General features: G+C 38.6%; 1 protein-coding gene across 1 annotated transcript in view; it reads right to left on the reverse strand.

Annotated features, from left to right (window-relative positions):
• LOC135467529 (fibroblast growth factor receptor 2-like) overlaps positions 1-22,391 on the reverse strand; it is an 89,029-nt gene that overhangs the window by 36,833 nt on the left and 29,805 nt on the right. The window contains exons 3-4 of the mRNA XM_064745301.1: positions 12,036-12,251; positions 4,525-4,634 (exon numbers count right to left, since the gene is read on the reverse strand). Of these exons, the coding sequence (XP_064601371.1) occupies positions 4,525-4,615 (91 nt within the window). The 5' untranslated portion in view covers positions 4,616-4,634; positions 12,036-12,251. The remainder of the gene's footprint in view (positions 1-4,524; positions 4,635-12,035; positions 12,252-22,391) is intronic.

Below are 22,391 nucleotides of genomic sequence, written 5' to 3' on the forward strand. Positions count from 1 at the left end.
GGTTTTCAGCTAGAATAAATAAACAGGATGGCCATGAGCAGGCCAGTGAATAAGCACCTATACATGTACATGTAGTATCTAGGTTTTACCGGGTCCATTAATTGTGGCTTGGTTTATCAGTCTTTCACTTTACTTATCAAAAGCCTAATAGACAAATTTCTCATCCCTGCTGAGGTATGGCATGGCTGGGCTGGTGTAATCTGCCAGGACGTGTCTTCATGGTGTTTAATAGCAAAGTTATCTTGTAGTCTCCAGGCAGAGTTCACCCTATCCTGATCCCATCTTCATCACTATGACAGCCCCTAGTCGGCTGCTGGAGAAACCAGCCCAGACTTTTTTCTCTTACAACAGATGTCATATTATGTGTTGGATCCAAAGCACCACCTTATGTACATGTAAGGTCATAAATTGTCCCACTTAGTTTGAGCATGGATTCTTTTGTCTTTCCATTATTAAGATATACCCAGGTTTAGGAGGTATCAAATCTGTAAGTTTAAAAGACACAACAAGCAAATGTATTTCCACCTTCAAGCTAAAACTGTTGAAGTCTATGTACACGTATGAAGTTTCATCTGTTGCAATATGGCATTTCCGGGCAATGGAAACTGGACAGCATTTAATACATGTCTTACAGTCACAGACTGAGTTCATTAAATGAAACCTGATATCAGCCAACACATCACAGTCAACCCAAGTTGCACAGGAGACATTCAGAGTTAAATCCCGTTCTACCAAGTTTTCGGACTTCTTATTGCAAAAGAACCCAACATTTACAATGATCTCCTACAAATACATGTGCAGAGAGATGTAGACATAAGAACACATGCCTAACAGAAATAGGTTCCTTTGTTCTGGACATGGGCAAATAAGATGAAACTTAAAAAGAAATACATCAAATTTCATAACATTTTCACACGTACAGAGTTTGTCTTAATTAACTCAAAATTTGATCCCATCCCAGGTATGTAACTGCTGTGATGATACAGGGGAATGGGAGCTATAATCAACCTCAGGGTTTTAGGGAACAGCTGAATGCTGGGTTTTAAGCTTTGGGGATGGTGTTAAAACAGCTTACACAGGAGCCTGTGGGACATTTGTTATAGTTTAACTCCTGGAGACATTGAGGCCCCAGTCTTGTAGAAAGTCTGCAGGCATTTGGAGGTCAGCGCCCACATGATCCTGGCTTGACAACTTCCAGATGTCTGAATATATAAACTGGAATAAATTCTAAGCAGAGATGGTGGCCTAATTTTTGTAACTATCAGTTAATTTTAAACTCTGGGGACAAGAGGCCTGGAACATTTCTCAAAAGCAAAGTTTGCAGGCTACCTATCTTACATACTCTCAACAGCTCACAACATACAAGTTAGCTTCCAGTCTGGATATCAAATCTGCCATGCTCATCAAAATTCTTCCACAATTAAACAGGTTCTTGAGATTTCACCCCATAAAGTGATTTCTGATACCCTAGACTTTCCAGCTTTCTCATTAGGTTACTTTGCTTATTAAAAGCATTTTGCTTTTGCACATTCATATGTATGCAACAGTGCTGGAATGAATCTTGGTTCATGTGTTTCTTGAGCATAACCAGAGTTAATTTTTGTACAGTATTTAGACGTGTATTTTACTGGCATTATTCTATGTATACTTATAAATTTACACTTTTCACCTGGCTTATCTAAAGTGGTGATCAATTCAGTTGGTCAATCCAACAAAAACCTAAAAAGCTAAAGTTGCTGTTTTATGAACAAATTTGAGTTTGGACATACCTTGATATGATTTAGCAGTTTACAGCATTTAGAGAGTACTTACAAATCAGACTAAACATGAACATCACAGAATGAACACAAAGGTTTCTGTAAGACATCTCATAAACATTATCCTGGAATAGTTCATGTGGAACAAGAGCTTTTTTAGAATATTCCCAAAAGTTCTGGACATAACCATCTACATGTCATGTACTGTTTATGACCAAATTCTCGAGGAATCTCTGACAGTCTGGGCCAGTTTAGGGCTGACAGTTCTGGCATAGCTCCAGGCAAAAACCTGGCTTAAATGTTAGGGTCTTGCCCACTGTCAGGGCAATTATTCCCTCCCTCGTTAAGAGCTGGATAAAATTTTCAGAGAGTTGCTTGGGGTGGGGGGGGGGGGGGGGGGGGTGCATAAGAAGGGTTAGGGCACATTAGGCTAATTGGGACATACAGTGGAGATCATACTGGGGAATATTGACATTCCCTTCGCAAGGAGCCTTTCAGTGTTACATATTGCACAGATACATAACCTGGTAAAGTTTTAAGCATCATCCAGCCTTGAGGTTCCAAGTTAGCTGTAAGTTCCCTGCCCATATCCTTTTACTCTCAATAGCACTCACTCAATTTCAGACCAGATTTCTTGTGATACAGAATACAGGTTCTGGCGTTTAGGGAGTTACTGTTAAACATTTCGGTTTTAGATGAGTTGATAAAAAAAAAACCCCCAGCACTTATACACACCACATCTAATCAAGGCACAATTAAATAAATACCGAATTCTCTGTTTACCGTTCATCAGAAGATAGAGACGTTCTTACATGGATGGGGATGGAGTCTGTTCAGTATAAATCCCTCCAGTCCCCTAACCAACAAAATGAAAATGTCTGTTTCTTTTGTTATAAGAGTGATGCTTAGCTACATGTACTCAGACAAAGTAAATTAAGACTAGTTTTGTGTGTCTTTACATCTGCTGAGCCAAATGAGGTTAACCCTTGCCTGTTGGGTAACTGACATCCTTAACAAAGTTACTTAACATGAACAGGGCTGAATGTATTCACACAAAATAACTGGGCTCTTTTCTCTACCAGCCATCACTGACCATATAAACAGTTTCTTGGCAGCCCTCAATTAGCCAGATAAGAGTCAGGAAGTATTATCTGATGTTTGGAGGGGGAATTCTGCTTGAGTAACTATGGGAGTGGCTAACAGATGGGGTCAGGCATTGTGTAATGACCAGACAAGAGAAGTCTTATGGTAGCACACCCAGGGGTGGTGAGTTTTGAGGGATTAAGGGTGTAGAGTTGGGGTGGAGGTGTCTTCAGGGCTCTGACAGACAGTCTAGCTGTCCATGTGTAAGTGTAGACTTATCATGCAAATGGACAAAAATTTAAACAGTTGAAAAATGAAGAACTTTTACAAAAGCCCGCTCGAAACGACTTCCTACATCAACAACATCATTTTCACGTCAGATAATTCACAATTAACAACAATTTTGTTTTCAATGTTTTATGTTTTTATTTTTCTTTCATCCGACTCTCATAATTATGTATAACAAAACTCTGAAATACTGTGGGCAAAATGTTTTCATATTAACAAAGTCTGCATTTTATATTACATGAAAATTATCAGTGGAATTAATGAGTGGAAGATGTCATTAACCTAATCAAAAGCATGTTCATGTATGCGCTTCAGGCTGCTAGGTAAATATCATTTACCTCAAGTTGACAAGGTATGTACTCCGTGTTCAATGAGAGACAGATGGGGATTCTGCATAATACTGGCAGACTTTTACTCTCAAAGTATCTGGCAATTTGTACATAGGTTTCTGCAGTTTCTGAGGATGGCATGTGGAATGTAGATCAGTTGACAAGGAAGGGGAAATAGGGGGAAAATCGTGGAGTGGAATAAAACCTTAGCCAACAAAATAAACCTCTAAATCCCCCAGAGTAAACAGGTTGCTGTTCAGGGCAGCATTTGGTACAGATTTATCTGAAAGACTTCAATGAAACAACGCATTGCTTCTGTCACCCCTGTAAAGCTGAGTCGATTAGAATCTGGCCTAACCCAGTGCTATCTGACACATGGACTAATGGTCCAATGCTGTCAGATTCTAATATGGTCAACATATGGGATTAGAAAACAATTCATAAACCAAAGATCAACTCCCAATAAATTTCTTGCTTTCAGCTAGACCTTGAAAGTTTCAAAGAACATGTACATATAAAATCAGCTAATAACTAAATATAGGCTACACATGTATGTCTGTGCAAATATACTACAAACAAGCAACTTGTGCATCAATGTTAATTTATTTGACAAAATACTCAAGAATTTTCCAATAATATGACAACAGTCATAAGTGTAGGAAACCAAGTGCTTATAAAGGTGCTTTACTCTGGGCTTCGCCAGGTACTGATCTTTTAACAGGAGCAGGAGATTCGAATACACAACCTCATTTGAAACGGACAACTGAGTATGAGTGGGATGGCACCAGGAATCAAATTCAGCATTATTTAATACATTTCATCTTAAGGTAGTGACCTAAAGTTTGTCAGTAGAAAGAATTTATTTTTCCACCCTTCATACAGGAAATTTACTCTCTTTACTTCACTGACTGACCCCTGAGAAACTGATTGTTAAGTACTACACAGAAAAAAATATGCATATTCAGTGTCTAACAGCAGCATTGTAAGGCCTCACGACGTAGAAAAACGAGTGCAATCTTGATCTGATGTTCACATCTGCAGGTAAGAGAGGTATCTGTGGAACTTACTTAGTTTGCTGGGGTTAATTCTCCGTCCGAATCCAGACTGAATACACACCAATGTTCCAAGTAACAGAAGCACATGTGTAAGCTTTGCCATTACGTCATGTCTTCTTATTCTGAAAACCAACAAAACAGATAGTTGTTAGAGAAATGTGCAAGAATAACACATTTACATCTTAACTTATTTGTTAGATATGATAAGCAAACTAAATTAAAACATGCATATCTGGTCATAAATACTAAATAGATCAATGCATTTGCATCACAGCTGACAACATATGCTACAAAAGATGAGCATATTTACATCACAGATGACCTGTTCGAGAAGAGAAGAGCTGATATACATCATGAGGGTAAATAACTCTTCACAATTCATGTATGTGTCTAAAACAGTAACAGTATGTTAAAAACAATATATGGGGCATGCTTTGTGTGAAGGCGTAAACATAGCTCAATCTCCACTACAAAGCAAGGGTAGTTATTTACTTGTACATGTGTTCAGCTTATTTAGGACCAACCTATGTGCACTATATAGATACTTTTCCACAATTTTTTCACAATTTACTGGTTTAGACAATAGAGCCCTTGACACCAATAACAGAGCAGGAGATTAACAACACAGGGTAGCCAACCTATCTCATTTAGGTATATACAAGAAAATTCTATTTCCAAACATAATAAACAGAAACAATCATGCCATGACAAAAAAAAAGCAAGTTCAATGTGTTTCCTCTTCATCAAGCTTCTTTATAAAAAGCAGTGAATGTGGTGATAAAATCGAGTAAATTTGCCTTTGTTACACAGTGAGTATACAACTTATGGAAGTAGTCCTGGCACGCTGGTTTTTTTCCTCAAGTATGATAGGGGTTTTCATGGCCAAATGGTGTATGAGCCAAGGCATAACTGGCATATCACAGGATAGTAACTGCATGGTTAATTCACTTAGTTAACTTGTGAATTGGTTAATCTGTTCTTCTTCATTGCGTTGGCTAACTTCATACATTCAATGGTACTGGTTATACTGCACTGATGTATAAAATCATGTCTAGTAACAAACAATATTTAACAATTTTAACAATGTTAAACAAAATAATGGTTATAAAAAAGAAACTCAACCTCAAAATATTTGAAAATCTCAATAACAAGAGATCTGCAAAAAGTGAATAGGTTGTGTTCAAGCATCAACTTTTGTTAAAATATTAGAACTAGAAATAGGATCAATTTTAGTTCAAAGAGGGTTAGTTGAAAGGTCAAGAATCTTTAACTGGTGTCACAAGGTTTATAAATATTCAACATATGACCATGACACCTACAATAAATTACATGTCTAACCTTACAGAAATTTGAATCCTATCTTTTGGGGTCAATATTATTTTAATTTCTTACATTTCAAATGGGTGTGAATGATCTGCATTCAGATACCTTTCACAGATGAGTTTATGTCATGAACTTTTGTAAACCATCACAATAGACTTTGAAGTGTTCAGCTTAAAGCATCCTATTCTTGAACATCAATAAACTTGTGATTAAGGGCATATAATCCAAACAAAACTCAAACCTCTGTGTCCTCAAACATGCCGACACCTTGAAACTTCACCAACACAGGCCTTAACACCGATGTGCATGGAAAAAAACAATTCCATTTGAGGCTAAATTTGGAATGGGCCACTTTGCTGCAATCGAACAGATTTTCTGTATAAGGGCTGAGAAAAAAAAATGTTTTTCTCGAACCTGGCCTAGTTGTTTCAGATTGCTTAAGAGAAACTATGTCCACATATCGAACGCCCTTTCCCCAAACAACCTGGCTATGCAGCTATGACAGAGAGGAACTGTGCTCAGCATTCGGGTTGCTGTGTGGACAATATTGTTTGTATGCTGAATTCTTCCTTTCACATTCAAATACATGCCCAACAGACACAATAGCAAAATAGAAGAGACCAGTGAAAGTTATGGAGAGTTAAAAAAGTGACCAGGTTAAAGAGATACCACAATTTTCCCCTAAATGAAAAAACATTCAACTATGGATATTCTCTCAGAATGAAGCAAAACTGGTGTTCAACAACTGAGTCCAGGACTGGACCCAACCTTACCACACCAATCAATGTCACCAAAGTAAAAGAACCATACAAACATCACTTGCCTACATTTCAGTGCAGAAATCTGAGATAAGAAAAACACCCATTACACTAATGACAAAAAGCTGAAATCCAAGAAATAATTCCATATAGCAAACTAAAGAAAGTCTAACACTCTAGCAAACAAAAAAAAGGAAAAAAAAAAAAACAACAAACGATCAGTTGAAATGTCACTACCAGTTGTCACTGAACTAGTGGATGCAGATTATTCTACTGTTCAAGAGTTGGCATTCCATCCTTTTTGTCTTTCAGAAGTTCATTGCTTCAAGTGTTTTTGTGTGGAGCTCTATAACAGAGCAGCAGTGGGAGTATGTAACGGATGACTAACAGCTGAGGTATGTATTGCCCTGGGCATATTAACCATATTCACAAGTTCTGCATCACTAAACCCTCAGCCATAGTGTCACAGCTCTCCTTTGTGAGGCTCAACAGGCCACAGAGGCTTTATCAATGGAAACCGATTTCCATAATCTCCGCCCATGTCAATTAATTGTGATCTTCTCCATCACAGTACAATATGCAAATAACCTGGAGATCTGTTTGTATTAAGAAAGACATAATTATATATCAACAGCTTCTGATAGATAATACATATTTATGCCTTGTGTTGTTTGTTTATACAGACGGCAAATATATAGCAAAAGGATGTCATCATCAGAGAGCAGGGTATAAAGCCATGAACGAATCAATTAGATATTAAATTACTCTATGTCTTTTATAACTTGATTAATGATAAGACTTATTAAGAATCATTAACATACACTATCTTTTTGCATATCTCAAGGTTTCTTCTCAGCTGAAAAGCTATGTTTTCTCAGCTAGAGGTAAATGATTCAAACCTAACTGACTCAATAATTATAAGCAATCAAATACATAATTCATTTTGACTTGTAACCCCCTTGATGATGCAGCACGAAGAACTGTGCAACAATTGACAAAACTGACATAAAATTTGATAAGCAACAAATGAACAAAATAATGAAAACAAAGGACTAATAAATTAATTTTATATGAACTAGTGGGTACATGTGGTCATTAAAGGCCTCAATTTGTTTGTTAACCTAAATTCATACCCAATATACATTTTAAAGGATCCCATATTGTATCCCAAAAGAAACATAAATCAATTCCTGTCTGCTATACAAATAAATGGTTTATTACTAAACCTACCTCAAAGCCAACTGTAAAGTCTAAAATTGTTTAATTTTCTAAAATGTCTTATCAGAACAGATTATCAAAGATAAAGTTCATATACTGAGTGGTTCTGTATTAGAGATTAAATTCTGCACATCTGTAAGTGAAGTTTATATTAGGCTTGGGGCAGGAGTAGATCATGACAAGGGCAGTTGTGTGGGTCAGAAGGGCAGATCAGGCAGCTGGGGTTGATCTGGCCAGGGTGGGGGAGCAGGGCAGACAGAGGATAGTGGCTTCCAATGCCCTCAGGGATTGTTGACAGTGGTCAGCATCATATGGCAACTCTTAACACAGCCAGGCCTGACACTTTAAACAGACACTGACTGACAGGCACAGCCTTGGTAGCATCCATCAACTCAAGTGACTTGGGCCTGGGCTGACACTGAGCCACCGCTCCTTAAAGTCCCTCCAACAAGGAGGCTGATTGGCTTCCTGAAACACTTCCTGAAAAGCTCCACACAGCAGGATGCCAACAGTCCCGTAGATTAAAACACTTCTCACTATTAAGCCTAAGCTGGCCACAAGTATAAAGGATTTTGAATACTTCAATGTCTGTTCTCTAATTTAAATCAGTCCACAAATGGACCCATTGTACAGGCTAAAGTGGCCAGATAGTATTTGTTCACTAATTCGATTTTCACTTTTCTGCATCCAAATTTCTATTCAAAGGTTTATCTCCTGTAAATTCATCAAGCTGAAATATTAAAACCAATTGTAGATAAGAAAAAGTGTCCACTTCATACGACAGCAGAAAATGATTTCATAAAGACAGCCTACACAACATGCAGGTATTAAAATGAAGAAAAGATGAGTATAAGAGTAATAATACCAGAGATGTTGATCAACTCTTGCCGAATAAGGTAAAGGCAGATACCAAAATCAAGTTTTCACGCACAGGTACAGAAGAATCAGACTTGCGGTCAGACCATACCATTAGTTACCCTTCTACTATAATACTACCTGAGGTTCTTTAAGTGGCTCTGTCAAGATGCCAGCTAACTTGTACTCTAATATCTACCCAGAGATGGGGATGGTGCCAACACAAGTGTTTTAGATACAAGAGTGTAGTAGTTGTAGTAGCGATATTAGTAGCCCCTGCCTTCAGCCTAACCAAGTCAATGATACACGTACATAAATCCTGGAGGGCAAAATCATTATAATACTATTTAATAGGCAAAGAAAAAGGCTTGCTAAATTTTGCTGAAAGACTGGAAAGTTAGTATTTCACCAAAATGACTATAAAATAAATTTTAATAAAGATAGAATATACACATATGTTGTTTGTTGTGTTTCTTTTAGCACAGGCAGCCATGTTAACAAGAAAATCGGCTATATGGTTATTTTTCCATCTTGGCAACAAAAACCAGTTCAGAAAAACTAATTTTTATGTTAAAACATGAAAATGAATTACGCAGCACTTAAGCAACCGATACCCACTTTTGTATCCACTTTTGTACAGACAACCTTTAGCAGAAAAACAGGACAGTACATATTTTTCCTTCATTTAGCTAAAGTATTATGACCTGTTCTCTTAAGGCCAAAATAAGAGAATCAGAAAAAATATCAACACCACACAATGTGTGCCCATTAATAATCTTTGAGTGGAGTAAATTTGCAGCCACTCAGTTTTATTCTGTAAGAGAAACAAATACCACAATCCTATAAAACACCACAGCTACACCTTTGTGTAAGTTTCAACTAAAGTTTAAAAAATGTGAGAGCAAACTGTTAAAGAGTTTCAAGATGCTTCATTCACTTTAAACTGTTAATGAACTGTTAATAAACAGAAGAACAAGGGCAGCTGTGCTAACAATACTTTTTACTTGACTTCCATGATCCTTGGTGACTGTGAGCTAGGATTCCCATGATCTTAAGACCTTTATTTTAACCATGTCAAGCACTAGGAGCAAAGCAACTAATGCCACAACCTCAGAGGTGGGCTGCTTGCTCAGTTCCCATGAAGTTCAAATGACTCGCTCATTACTGCTTATCCAGTGGGGATAAAAAAACTAGAACTTTCAAACTATCTCCACTTCTGACACCTTATTCAGTACTGAGACAGAGGTACAAGAACTTTAATTATAAAGTCTAATTTAGCTGAACTAAGACAACACTGCCAGGACTTTGGTTTCCTGTTCTCAAAGATCTAATCTAGAGGATACTATCTCCCCTCAAATTGTGATGTACAATCACTCAAAGGGATACACATCTATATGACCTGTCTATAAATATCCTCAACTGGCTCTGTTACAGGCTTTATGAATATACAGATACTGACAAAATGACAATTAATGTATGACACTGTAGCAGTCAATCCTGACGAACCAATGACATTTCAAGGCATGAAAGTCAGGTCATCAAATGAGTCTAGCTACCTAGAGAAAGAATGTCATCTGAATGAGAATAGCATTAAATTTCAGCCAAATTACTGATAATATTCAAAGCTAAACAGACTGAGGGTGGCTAGTGCTAACAAGTAATGCTTAGGTTAGGATAAAAAACTTCTGTACAATCATGCCAAGAGTGCCCTAAAATGTTCAAAGACGTTTTCATGACATATGTCAATTAATTTTACAAGTTATTTCTTTCTTCAGAAAAGTACCTTTTAAATTATCTTCTAATCAATTATTTTAATACAACTGCACTTGGAAACATTTACAAAATTGAAGTATCACCAACACCAGCAATTTTTCTTCCCACAGTGTCAAATGCAATAAACACATCTAACATGTACAGGCCAACAGATAATGAAGGGATTAACTATTTTAGAAGCTTAAAAACCTTCCCTAATGGCAAAGTACATCTGTCCGGAAAGTGAGTAATCCTTTTGTATGAAGCACTAACACAAGCTGTGTAATGTAATTTTAGAATCCAAGTATTACGTAATGCAAACAGTAAAATCTGACCAATAGCACTGCCAGGGTGTCGGCGTCAGCCATGGCGCTTGACACGAAGTGAGGGCTTCCTTTGAAGCTGTCGGCATTCAAGCTCCACAATGTGGCGTAACTGAATTTGCCTGTCAACAGGCGGTAGCTTTGTTGATAGTTTTGCGGTAATTTACCGCTTTCGTCTTCGTCAATTAGGTAATTGGAGGTTTAGCCCGCGAAAGTACATGTGTCCGTGGCGTTGGGTAGTCAAAACGATCTCACACGCCCGTATAGACGAGATAATTCTCATTTAATGTCACTACCAGTCTCCCTCAGAAAATTCAATCTCTTTGTAAACTGAAACCCTGCCCGCCATTTCGCTGCTGCTTTATCCTCTGGTCCCCCGGTATGCCAGAGGGCCCGTTGGTCAAACGGCGACGTGGACTGGTTTGTTTGTCCCGTGCCACCAAGATCACCTGTTGAGTGCACTGGACTCACTGTTGAATAGTTCTCAAAATTCACAACACAAAACTCCGCTGCACAGTGAGTCGAACACTGATTTCACCTTCAAAAGCAACAACAGTCGTCCTGGTTAGACTCAACACTGGAATAACTGTAAAATTGTCGAAAACTTCCAAACCAATAGTTTCTAAGTTCACTCAAGGCAGATTATTTATAGATGTGGTAAATGATCTCGTTTATCCCTTTTTCTATCCCATTCCAACGTACGTTGATAAAGTTCACAACTTCAGATTAGTAAAACTTCATCAACCTCAAATGTCTTGAATATTCGTAAATCCAAGAATGTGGTCCAAAAAAGATCTACTCTTATCGTTACATCGAAAACTTCACTCCCAACGGTCAGCGCATCTAAAACGAAGCCATGGCGTTCCGTAATCAGAAATTCTTCCATACCAAATTCACCGAATTTGGAAAAGGCACACGGCGATGAAATCAATGCCCCGTATTTTCCTCTTAGTCAAGATCACGTTCTTGTTCTGAGCAATCCATCCCGCCAAAGTCGTCGTGTAAATACAGCGATGAACAGCCACATGGGTGACACGGAGCTGATCGGCGGCAGCCATAAGAGCCGGTCAGTCCTCGGGAGTTTTAAAGCCCCATGCTTTCTCAGCTTCGGCGAGAATTGAGTTGAACGATGTGAAGGAATGTTGTCACCAAACTCCATAAAAGTGCAGCAAACCAACGCAATACTTACCTATGAGAATGTGGCGACTGTTAGAAACCTTCTTGAGTAAAATCCGTGCGCTAAACGAACTCCGAGTGGAGTGTAGATCTGGTGAAACTGACCGTAAGCACTTACCTCAGCTATGTCACAGCACCTTAGTCTTCCCACATCTTCTCTCAGCACTAGGCCTTCTGTTTTCCTTACAGATCACGTGACCGCTGATCAAAGGGGCCGACGTGTGACGCGTCGCTCGTAACTCCTCCCTCCACACCGTAAGCGACGAGTGGTTTGTGAATGAAAAGCCTGCATCTCATGCACGGCTACTCCACTGACGCGCCCTCACCTTATCACCTAGTAAGAACACGCAACACATTCATTTTCAGTTACTACTATAACTACTCCTGTATCCATCAATTTTTTCTTGTTGAAAAAAAATCCAATAGTTTACTAGAGGGGCAAACCTCTGCCAGATTCTGGGCATAACTTGGGTGTTTTCCACTACAGCGTATTTGTTGTGACAAGCAAGTATTAGGAAGTCAGCTTGGCACACGAACTTTGGGTGTATCCGTTACGGTGAATATTATAAGCTAATCACTCAGTTTCTTACCTCCCACCACCCAGTTTTTCTACCAATCCGCTGTCGCACTTTACGTCTCAAAACATAAGAAGGCAAAGCTGGCACTATAAAGTTAGTGTTTAACTTTATGGTTTATTAGCTAATGTGATTAATGGAGCGGCTGTTTTTTGTTTCTCTAATGCCAAAAAATAAACAAATAAATGAGAGCCAAAAAATATACCCAAAACTTATACATGTAATTTATTTTTTGACTGAATAACGCTCAGTTAAATGCTTGATCTCTGCTGAGCGCTTTATGAATGCTGGTGCTATTTTCACATTTGGTGAACTGTTATAATGTCTACTCATTCGCATGTATAGAGGGCAATTGGACCATAACACAGGAATGAAAAAAAATTTGTGACGTCATTAAGACGTAACGCGCATGATCCAATAACCCCACTATATATACATGTATGTGTAACGTTTATGTGCTGATGACCATACATTAAAAAAACGACTTAAGAAAGTATAAAGAAATCAAAGGTAAAGGTAAGTTTGGGTATACTTTTCACTGGTCTTTCCACTGACGCTTAATATTTTTTTCTTTATTTTCTTTGTTTTCGTTATTTTAACATTACCATTTACAGAGGAGTTATGTACTTTAGTCTATCCGTTTAAATGCCAAACAGGTTGGTATCTTAGCACACTTTAACATGAGAAATGAATTTCTAACCTAAGGTATTATCAACTGTATTTATCATTAGCATTGTAAGTCGTCGTGTTGACACGGTAGGACTATTCCAGAGTAATTTGCACTCTGTATAACACAATACAATGTCATTCACATAAGCTTGCGAACAGACCAAAGATTTGTAATGAATTAAATGCCGATTATCTCGAGAATGAGAAACTCACGAAGACGAAATTGTTATTTTAGGTTCATAATGACACAAATTTAATGTTAGCCCAATGTATAGTGCTTATCGAATGTATAGTACCTTCATACTGGTAAGCAGATTATGGGTGATCATTTAAAGGAGGTGTCGTGGTGAATTCTGTATAAATTAGAAAGTGAAAATCCCGCGCTTTTAGAGCGGTCTACAGCGTGACTTACAGTCCGCGTGTTTAGGGAAGCCGCCCAAACTCCGCCAATAGTCGGTGTGGACTTAATCTCCCGCCAAAAGTATGAGAGGGTCAGATTCTCCGCCAGCCATACAGCCCCGTCAATCAGGGGAGCCTTGGCCATCCGCGTGCATACAAAAACAGGCCTGCCGGCAGCAGATTGGTACCTGCTTGGCTGGAGGAGGATTACAAAACAAGTTGCCTTGTGTTCGACATGCACTACGTATACAACGTAATATAGGAACTTATTAAAGTGGGAGTAAACCGAGATAAACATATAAGTCCCATATGCATATTAAAATAATCACCCTCCCCTCATCGTGAAACAGAAAGGCATTCAGTAGATTAATCCTCACGTAGTCTTTCAATGATATATAATGTTATATGGCTAAATTCATGAACACATTTCAATTATTACTCCTCGACACTTTGTTTAATTGATTCATGCATTTGTTCTTCGTTAAATTTGGTCAGGAATCACGCTAATTAACCTATATTAACAAATGATACAAACAATCAGTGATATCGCATTAATACCCAGATGGCACCGACAGCCCACAAACGATGCCGCCAACAGGATGTATTGAATAGACGTTCACATAATTTTGTTACTCATACGATACTTTTTGTGCATGAAGGTGATAAAAGCTTTACACAGCATGGTGTGAATCCCAAAGGGGGCAGCTGGACAAAACAATGACTCCCTCTTATTAAGCCAAACCCAAAGGACGAAACATTTATTGCATCAGGACAATGTCCTGGTGCGCCCGGGAACTCTGTAGTCTGCTAGATACATCTGTTGTAACATTTGTAAATAACATTTGAAATCATCCCTCTATAAAATACAGACAGGAAGTAGACACACGACAAAGGCTGTCAATAGCTGGGGAGTTTAGTATATATTGGAGTAAATTTAAATGCCATGCATGGTATGCATGTTTGACGCAAAAATGTTTGCAACGACACCAAAAGTGATACACCTTGCTCTGAGCGACTATTTGCATATTTCGTCTATACCAAGATTTATCCATATCATCAATCTGTATCATTAATGATTCTTGATCGAAAAAGATATATACAGGGAAGACAATTCTTTCCATCATAGTCAGCTGAAATGTTTTCTATTAACTGAACCTCCATTAGCAAACGATTAGTTTTGGCCATTTTGGTCTACTAGATACTATGGAAATCTTGATTTCCGTTAAAATCAACTGAAATCAGTTGTCCATCTGAAAATTCTTATACCTGTATATACATGTATATATTTAATTTTTGACATTTGAATCAATATTCATAATAATTTGCTGCTATAAATTTGTCAACTACTAGTATATAAATATATAAATGCGGTCAAAGAAACCTTTGCAGGTAAATAATGCACTACATTTTCTCACGTGTAAGCCGTTAAATTGTCGTAACTATGTATACATTGTATATATACCTCGCTATGACTATGTTTTTGATTATATATTAAACAGAAGAAAGAAAATCAACGGTGAACATGGAAATTAACAAGGATCGGTATATGTTGAATAGCGAAATAATAACGTGTGGTCATTTCTGCTAAACAAGTGGTGAACGCAGTTATGGTTACATGCTTGCAGACTGGCTGACAGAAGATCCATGTCCACTGCCTTGTTCATTTCGCACTCTACAAATCGCCAACACAGGACGGAAATTACTGTCCCGTGAACATTTGATTAGAATCATATATAAATAGACGAGAAAACCAATTAACAGAAGCAAAGTGTTTACACGTTGATAGACAAAAATAACAGGATCGTAACTTTGGCATCTGTCAGTCAGTGCAATATGCTTGCCGACCGGGATTCTCAAGTGAGCTGCTGTGTCAGAATGCAAATTTATCACCAAGGCCTAGCCCTGGGATTTTAGGAAGAGAACAGTTTTGTGAGGGATGGAGTCAAATAGCCTTCAGTCGGTCATCTAATTGCCCTGCAACCAACTGTTGTTTTATCTGAAACCCTTTTCGATGAGAACGAACTTCCCGCCAACTGTTTCGTGTATCAGAACCCGGAAGTACTGGCAGTTGTCCACAGTTTTTCCTCGGTACATCATCAAGTTTACCTGACAGACTTTTACCATCTGACATTTCCAGGCTGACTAAGTCCGCTTTATACTCACCGAGTCAGAACAAAGTTTGAGAGATTTCACTGATGACCTTTAAGTTTATGTTGAGTGTGCTGCACTCATCGTGCATTGATGGGCAGACGAAACGCAGACCTAGCTTATGCCTGCTCTTTGGGGTCAGCATCAAACTGTTCTTTCAGGGTTTAAACATGTACCTGAGGATTAAGGAAACCTATTCGACACGCACATTCATCAGAATATGGTTAAAGTTATTCTTAGCGAAATGACGCAAACTTTTACCTGTGTATCTAACCCTAATATCCATACCATCACATTTCATCTCAACGTACATGTGTAGTCCAGCAGTCTCCAACATCAAGCAAGAGAATAGTGCAGATCATATTGCCTGAACCTTAGAGGCAAACGGGTGGGAAAGATAGTCTATTCACCCTTTTGAAAAAAGATAAACCCTGTAAAGGACAGAGGGAGATCAGGTCCTGCTGACCGACGTCGCCTTCAAGCTTATATACAAACTCCCTTCGTCATTCCGATCCACCCATACACTCCATCCACAAACCCATCTCCACTGATGTCGTATATAAGAAAGCCATTTCAAATGGCTTGAAGACGGAATTTGTTCTACATGAAATGGTATATGTATTGGACAGTGAACTGGATAAGACGGAATAATGGATGCGAGTTTACTTGACTAACAAATAGCTTACCACTGTCCGAAACATTTGAAAGGGGAGACTGTACACCATACAGTCGTGTCGTTAAGGTTGGATATAATCCGACAGAAGAAATAAATACTGCTGAATCGATACGTATAAAGGCACAGAGCAGGCGTTTTGAACTTGACACAAAATAAACTACGACAAGGCCCTCACTCGGAGGCGATTACTGTCCAGACAGTCATGTAAGACAATCGATGTAATGCCTTAGCTGAGATAGGTTAATGGGTCTAAGGAGGTGACTTGAAGAGTCTCAGTGAAGCAAAACATCGGCTAAATGTTTCCACACTGGAGCATCAGTTGTCATATGATGGGGACGTCTGCGAGAATATATACTCTCATGCAGACACCTGTACATCCATACACTTCCTATATCATGTAATTTTCAAGACCGTTAAGCTGTACGGCATCGATATTTGATGTTTCTACCACAAATGTCGTGGTACCATCTACAAACACTTAACGCGGTATTATCTGATAATACGCTGATAATACTTTATAAGGGTCTGTCTTTTCTTCCCAGAGCGGACCTCTAGTGTCGTCTTTTGAGGTAACCTCAAGCATAATCTTTTCCACAGATGACGTCAAGTGGAGTATTTTTCACACACGACCTCCACTGTCTCCGGAAAGCAATCTTAATCAGAGTTATACAGTATAACATGGATGTCTCAGAAAATGATTAGAGGAAAGCTGAAAAAAAAGTAGACTTAACTTAACCCAAAGAAGACTGAACACTTAACACGCAATGTCATTTTCAACATTATTAGCAAACTAACATTTTTATAATGGAATTTATAAATGTATCGACCTATGATCTAAAATGACCTGAAGACAACACTTCAAATGCAAAGCAGCATCTTCACAATGTGGCAATCCATGTGGTTAAGTATACATGCACACCCATGGTCTTACAGCAGAATTCAATCCCGTATGAGCAGACTGCAGACTGCACATACCAACAACCCTTATAAATGTAGGAAAAAGGCATATGCAGTCTGCTACAATCTGAGAGGCACAGTGCTTGTCGCTCACTTTTATTGGATCTGAAGTAATATGCACCTACACACAGTACCTTAACGATGGCACTGGACGCAAGTTTGGGCTACCGTACTTGACTTTTTGGTCAGATTGGGCACTATGACATACACAGACCGAACGATAAAAAACCCCCCAAAAACAGTGTGGTAATAAAGTAGTTTACATCAATAAAACGCCACCCAAATCAATGGTTGCACCTAGATATTTGATGGCTAATAAGGTACTCTACATCAAATAAGCAAGAGGAAATTTGTTGATAAAAAGTTTCTGAAGTACTGATATATGTATATGTACAGTGATAGAAGTCACCCTTTTTGCACCAATCATACCTCATACAAAGCCCATGAGGTACATATCAGGCAGGGAACTGATGGCTAGAAAAAAGTCTGAAAATTCTAAACAAAGTCTGAAGATACCCCACCATACCTCCAAATTACATCAGCAATCACCTGTTCCGTTTTTTTTGTTTTTTTTTTTGTTTTTTTGAAGTATAAACAAAAAAGCCTGAAAAAAGGCAATTGGAGGAAAATTCCCATGCCTGACATACGTATTATATACAATGTTACTGATACAATGCAGACTTGTACAGCCTTTAAACTGTATTTGTGTTTTCAAGAGGAAGATAATAGGATTATTATAAAACGACCAGAACAGGATTGACAGAGGCATTACTTATGGATAACAATTCCTGGATTTATTGTGTTGGTGACGTTTCGATGTAGGTTCTTACATCGTTATCAAACCATATCATGGTTTCTTACATCGTTATCAAACCATATCATGGTTTTGATAACGATGTAAGAACCTACATCGAAACGTCACCAACACAATAAATCCAGGAATTGTTATCCATAAGTAATGCCTTTGTCAATCTATACCATCCCAATTCCTAAATGCCTCTGAAAGAAGCCGACCAGAACAGGATACTGGCCAATAAGGCCATTCTCAATTTTCTTGAAAACACATGATTGGGTGCGTGCAAAGAAGCATGCATGGAGTCTGTCGTGTCGCCTTTGATAAATTAGTTGATACAGATGTCACCAGAATGCTGTCACTTTGGCTCGTTTGTTTTCTTGGCTTGCATGTCTCCTTTTGTCGGTCAAGTTAAATGTTAAAAGACGAGTTAGGAAATGCCTGCTTGTTAATCTAACAGTCCGTGAGATGAAGTGCGAGGCGACGTATAAATACTTGTAGCTGTTAAAAAGCTAGCCTGGATCGCCGACGAGAGCACAAGCGCGACAGTGACATTTGCTACTTGTCAGCTGAGTATATATACACCGTATATATTTAGCGATCCGTTGGAGTTTACCGATGACAAAACAGTTTCGTCCGCAGGAGGCGAACGTCACGTTCTCTTGAATGGCTATCCATCAAGTCTTTTCCGAGAAAGAGAAAAAAACAAAAAAACAAATACTACACAGCACAATGTAGTACACACCACAGAACGTTCAGTCCTCTAAAATGACAAGTTTACATTCATTAAAGTGTTTACACTAAACCGGTAGACGACAGGTGGTTAAAGAAAAGAAAAAAACAACACAAAACAGGTATATTAAACTACAGTTACATATACTGTAACGCGTGTCACACTATTGAAGATGAATGTGTGCCATTTCTGGTTTATCATCAAAGTTCGTGGGCGAAAAGAATACGATTAAACAATTAAATACCGGTTTTAAGTCGTAAAGTTGTTGCAAATGACAAAGAAGCCTTGCTTAAAACTACACGTTCGGTTTGTGCTAGCCATTTTTTTGTAGAGAATACTTATATTTAGCATGTATGTATCACAATAATACCTGTGCTCCTTTTTAATATAACGTTGGATAGGTAACAACGGGATAACTATAATGATAATATCAACTGTCCACGGCCATCCTCATAGGCTGACAGAAATCAATCATCTTGCTGCAGACAACATTGAGAACGCAAAGGTAATCGCAACGAAAGGCGTCGTGCTACTTCACAAGTCGGGAAGCCGTAGGGGAGAGTGTAGCTTGTTTTTGCCTATTATCAACTCTGATCGAGTGATACTGGACAAGAGAACGCAAATGCGCCTTCACTTTGTCTAACAATGTGCACATTTGTAGCTCGCCCTCACGAAATAAAAAAGGCATTTTGTATGCCAGTTTGAAATAGTGGAGTGTCTGTTTTTGGTAGACGGATGTTTCTTTCTCTAGCTCAGATTAGAGTTTGGACAGGATTTTTAGGAAAATGCTTCATTGTGTGTTTTCAGTATACGAATATTTCTTTCTTTAGGTCAGATTAGAGTTTGAACAAAGTTTGTAACAGCGCAATGGAACTTTGGTGTTGATTGGTGACGTATTTTTTTTAAGCTCACGTCATACGGAGGAAACAATTCCATCAATTCAACAACGTTTTGGGTATTTTCCAGGGATTTTTTTTGTAGACGTTACATTTCAGGATTGGCTTATTTACGCACGTATGGGATTGTAAAACTTTGATAATACCTGGTTAATGTGTAGGTACATCAGAACTAAATATTTGTATCAGTACAGTCCATGGGACTAGTTCATCAGTGAAGTCATCTTAAAAGTGCAACTACATGCAAGATAATCCGTAATACTTATTTTCAAACACTTATTAGCGTAGTTTTTCAACACTGGCTTCCCATAACCCTTGCATCGTTATTATCGAGGTATCAAACATCACGGATGTCGGGATTTCTTGACATACAGCGAAGAATCTTTCACGTTGCAAATAAAATAGTATGATACACTTGGGTGAAAAGTGTATAAAATGTAATCCGACGTGAACCATTGCGATTAATCAACGCCGTCAACATACAATTTAAAAAAAAAAAACCCAAATTTCCACACCAACACACAAACTGACCGATGTAATTCCCCTCCCTGTTTTCTCATGTCAGACTGGTAGAGTACGTACCGCTGTACAAATGTTGATGCCTTTGAATATCACGAATGAACATTATTCAAAACTTCTAAACCACGCATTTCTACGAATTTGAGCACCTGCATATAGGCATGCAGATCCATTTTCTGCTCATACTCAAATCAATACTCAACTCATTTGTCCCTGATATTCTTTTTAATGCCAACTGCTTGGTATAAGATCAGATATCATGCTGATTATAAATATGTTTATTATATTCTTCATCTGATTGGCCAAACTAGCAGGCACTGGCTTCGAAAACACGACATTATTGGTCCACGTCAAGTCTTGTTCGAGGAAAGCCCATAGCTTTTATAGACCGGCGCGTACATGCCCGGAAAAGGAAAGTGGGCCAATACATGCATGTGTAGGCGTGAATGAAGTCCGTCCTTATACCGATGTAGGCCTACTTAAATGTTTTAAATGCACTTAACGTAATTTTAATATTTATAAAAGAGAGGCAAAAACCCCGCGATCCATTAAGAGGATGGAGGACGAATTTCTGGAGAAAAAACTCTTTCTTCTTCATTCATTAACGCTTGCGTCATTGGAGCTGGTATACAAGGAACAAACGCTAACAGAGCGTTCTTCCTAGTATGCTGATTAGGACGCCTTAAGGCATGTTGTCTACAGTCCATGTGCAAACGTCAGCCTAGAAGAAGCTATATTTCTTGAGGCGCACAGGCATGAGAAGCTTTGAATATGATCTATAGTTTTGGTTGACCAGTTTTTGCACATACCTTCAAATATGCATTTGTAATTTACTAAATTGAAAAGTTCTTCTGGTATGGAATCTCCTATAAGTGTATCATGGAGCAGTAAAACCTGGCAAACAGCATTGCACAAGTCGACATCTTCACACTTATTTCTGGAAGATCAAAGAGCAATAAGGCTTTAACTGTATTATTCCAATCTCCAATTTACAGCCGATCGTAAATAATGAATTGCTCGACACAATTATTATGCATGAAATGAAGTTAATCGTTTATACACATATCGCCCTAATGTACCTTAAAGTGTATAACAGTGGTATTATACTATAGTCTTCCAACTTTCCTGCAAAATAATTTCGCTGGAAACTAGTCGGATTTCTTTAGTTTCGAGTGCACCGGATTCTTCCAGACAGGACGCCAAGGATTTAGGTCATGTATAATAGATGGTGTTTACACGGGAGTACCCTTAAGGGCTAGCCTAGACTTTGACCCTAGTGGCGCAAAGTAATCAAACAGCCACCCTCTTAAGAAAGACTGGCGAGGCGGAGCCAATGAGGGGACTACAGCGTGCAAAGGAGTGTTAGTGGTGAATGATCAATGTAAATTTGATAGCAAACGAACCACCCGGACCTGTAGGCTTACAGGGTATTTTCAAACTGATTCCCAATTTTCTTCACACAATATTCAGACTTATATCTTGTTCTAAGGGGGCACTGACATATTATGACTCATCCTAGCCGCTGAGCCGTTTGTGTCGCTGTATATAGGTGTTTTCACTAACATAATGGTGAAAATAACCCAGGTTGGCACGTTCGGAAAGTCACGATATACATAAGCACTTTTTTCAGACGCATATATTTAACTTAATTTCAAAATATTCTCATACAGGAAACAGCTGAAAAAGTGGAAGTTGAAATAACAAAAATTGAAATCCTCTCATTCAGACTACTGGAAATACGCCGATGTTGTGCTTTCATGACAAGGCGGTCTCATTTACTCTGGCCACGTAAGCGAAGTATACACGTATTATGCTGATGCCACGATCATCCACTGGTGGTAATCGGCAAATTGGTGTTGATCACAGAGACGTAAAAGCTTTCCACATAACCTCGGACATATTAGTAACTGCTTGGTTGCGCTGATGGGCAAGCCACAGTCCAACAAGTCCAAATCTGCACCAAATCACTGCTGAGATTTTAGAGGGATGAGGAAAGGGAAATTATGATCGAGTCATCACCATGTGTAGTCAATTAATCCTGGTGCCAGAGCGCCAGGGAACCCAAACCACATGTTCCCGCTGGCTTAACCTGGATGAACAGGATCATAC

Source organism: Liolophura sinensis, chromosome 6 (genome assembly GCF_032854445.1).
Source record: "Liolophura sinensis isolate JHLJ2023 chromosome 6, CUHK_Ljap_v2, whole genome shotgun sequence".
NCBI classification, from domain to species: Eukaryota; Metazoa; Mollusca; class Polyplacophora; order Chitonida; family Chitonidae; genus Liolophura; species Liolophura sinensis.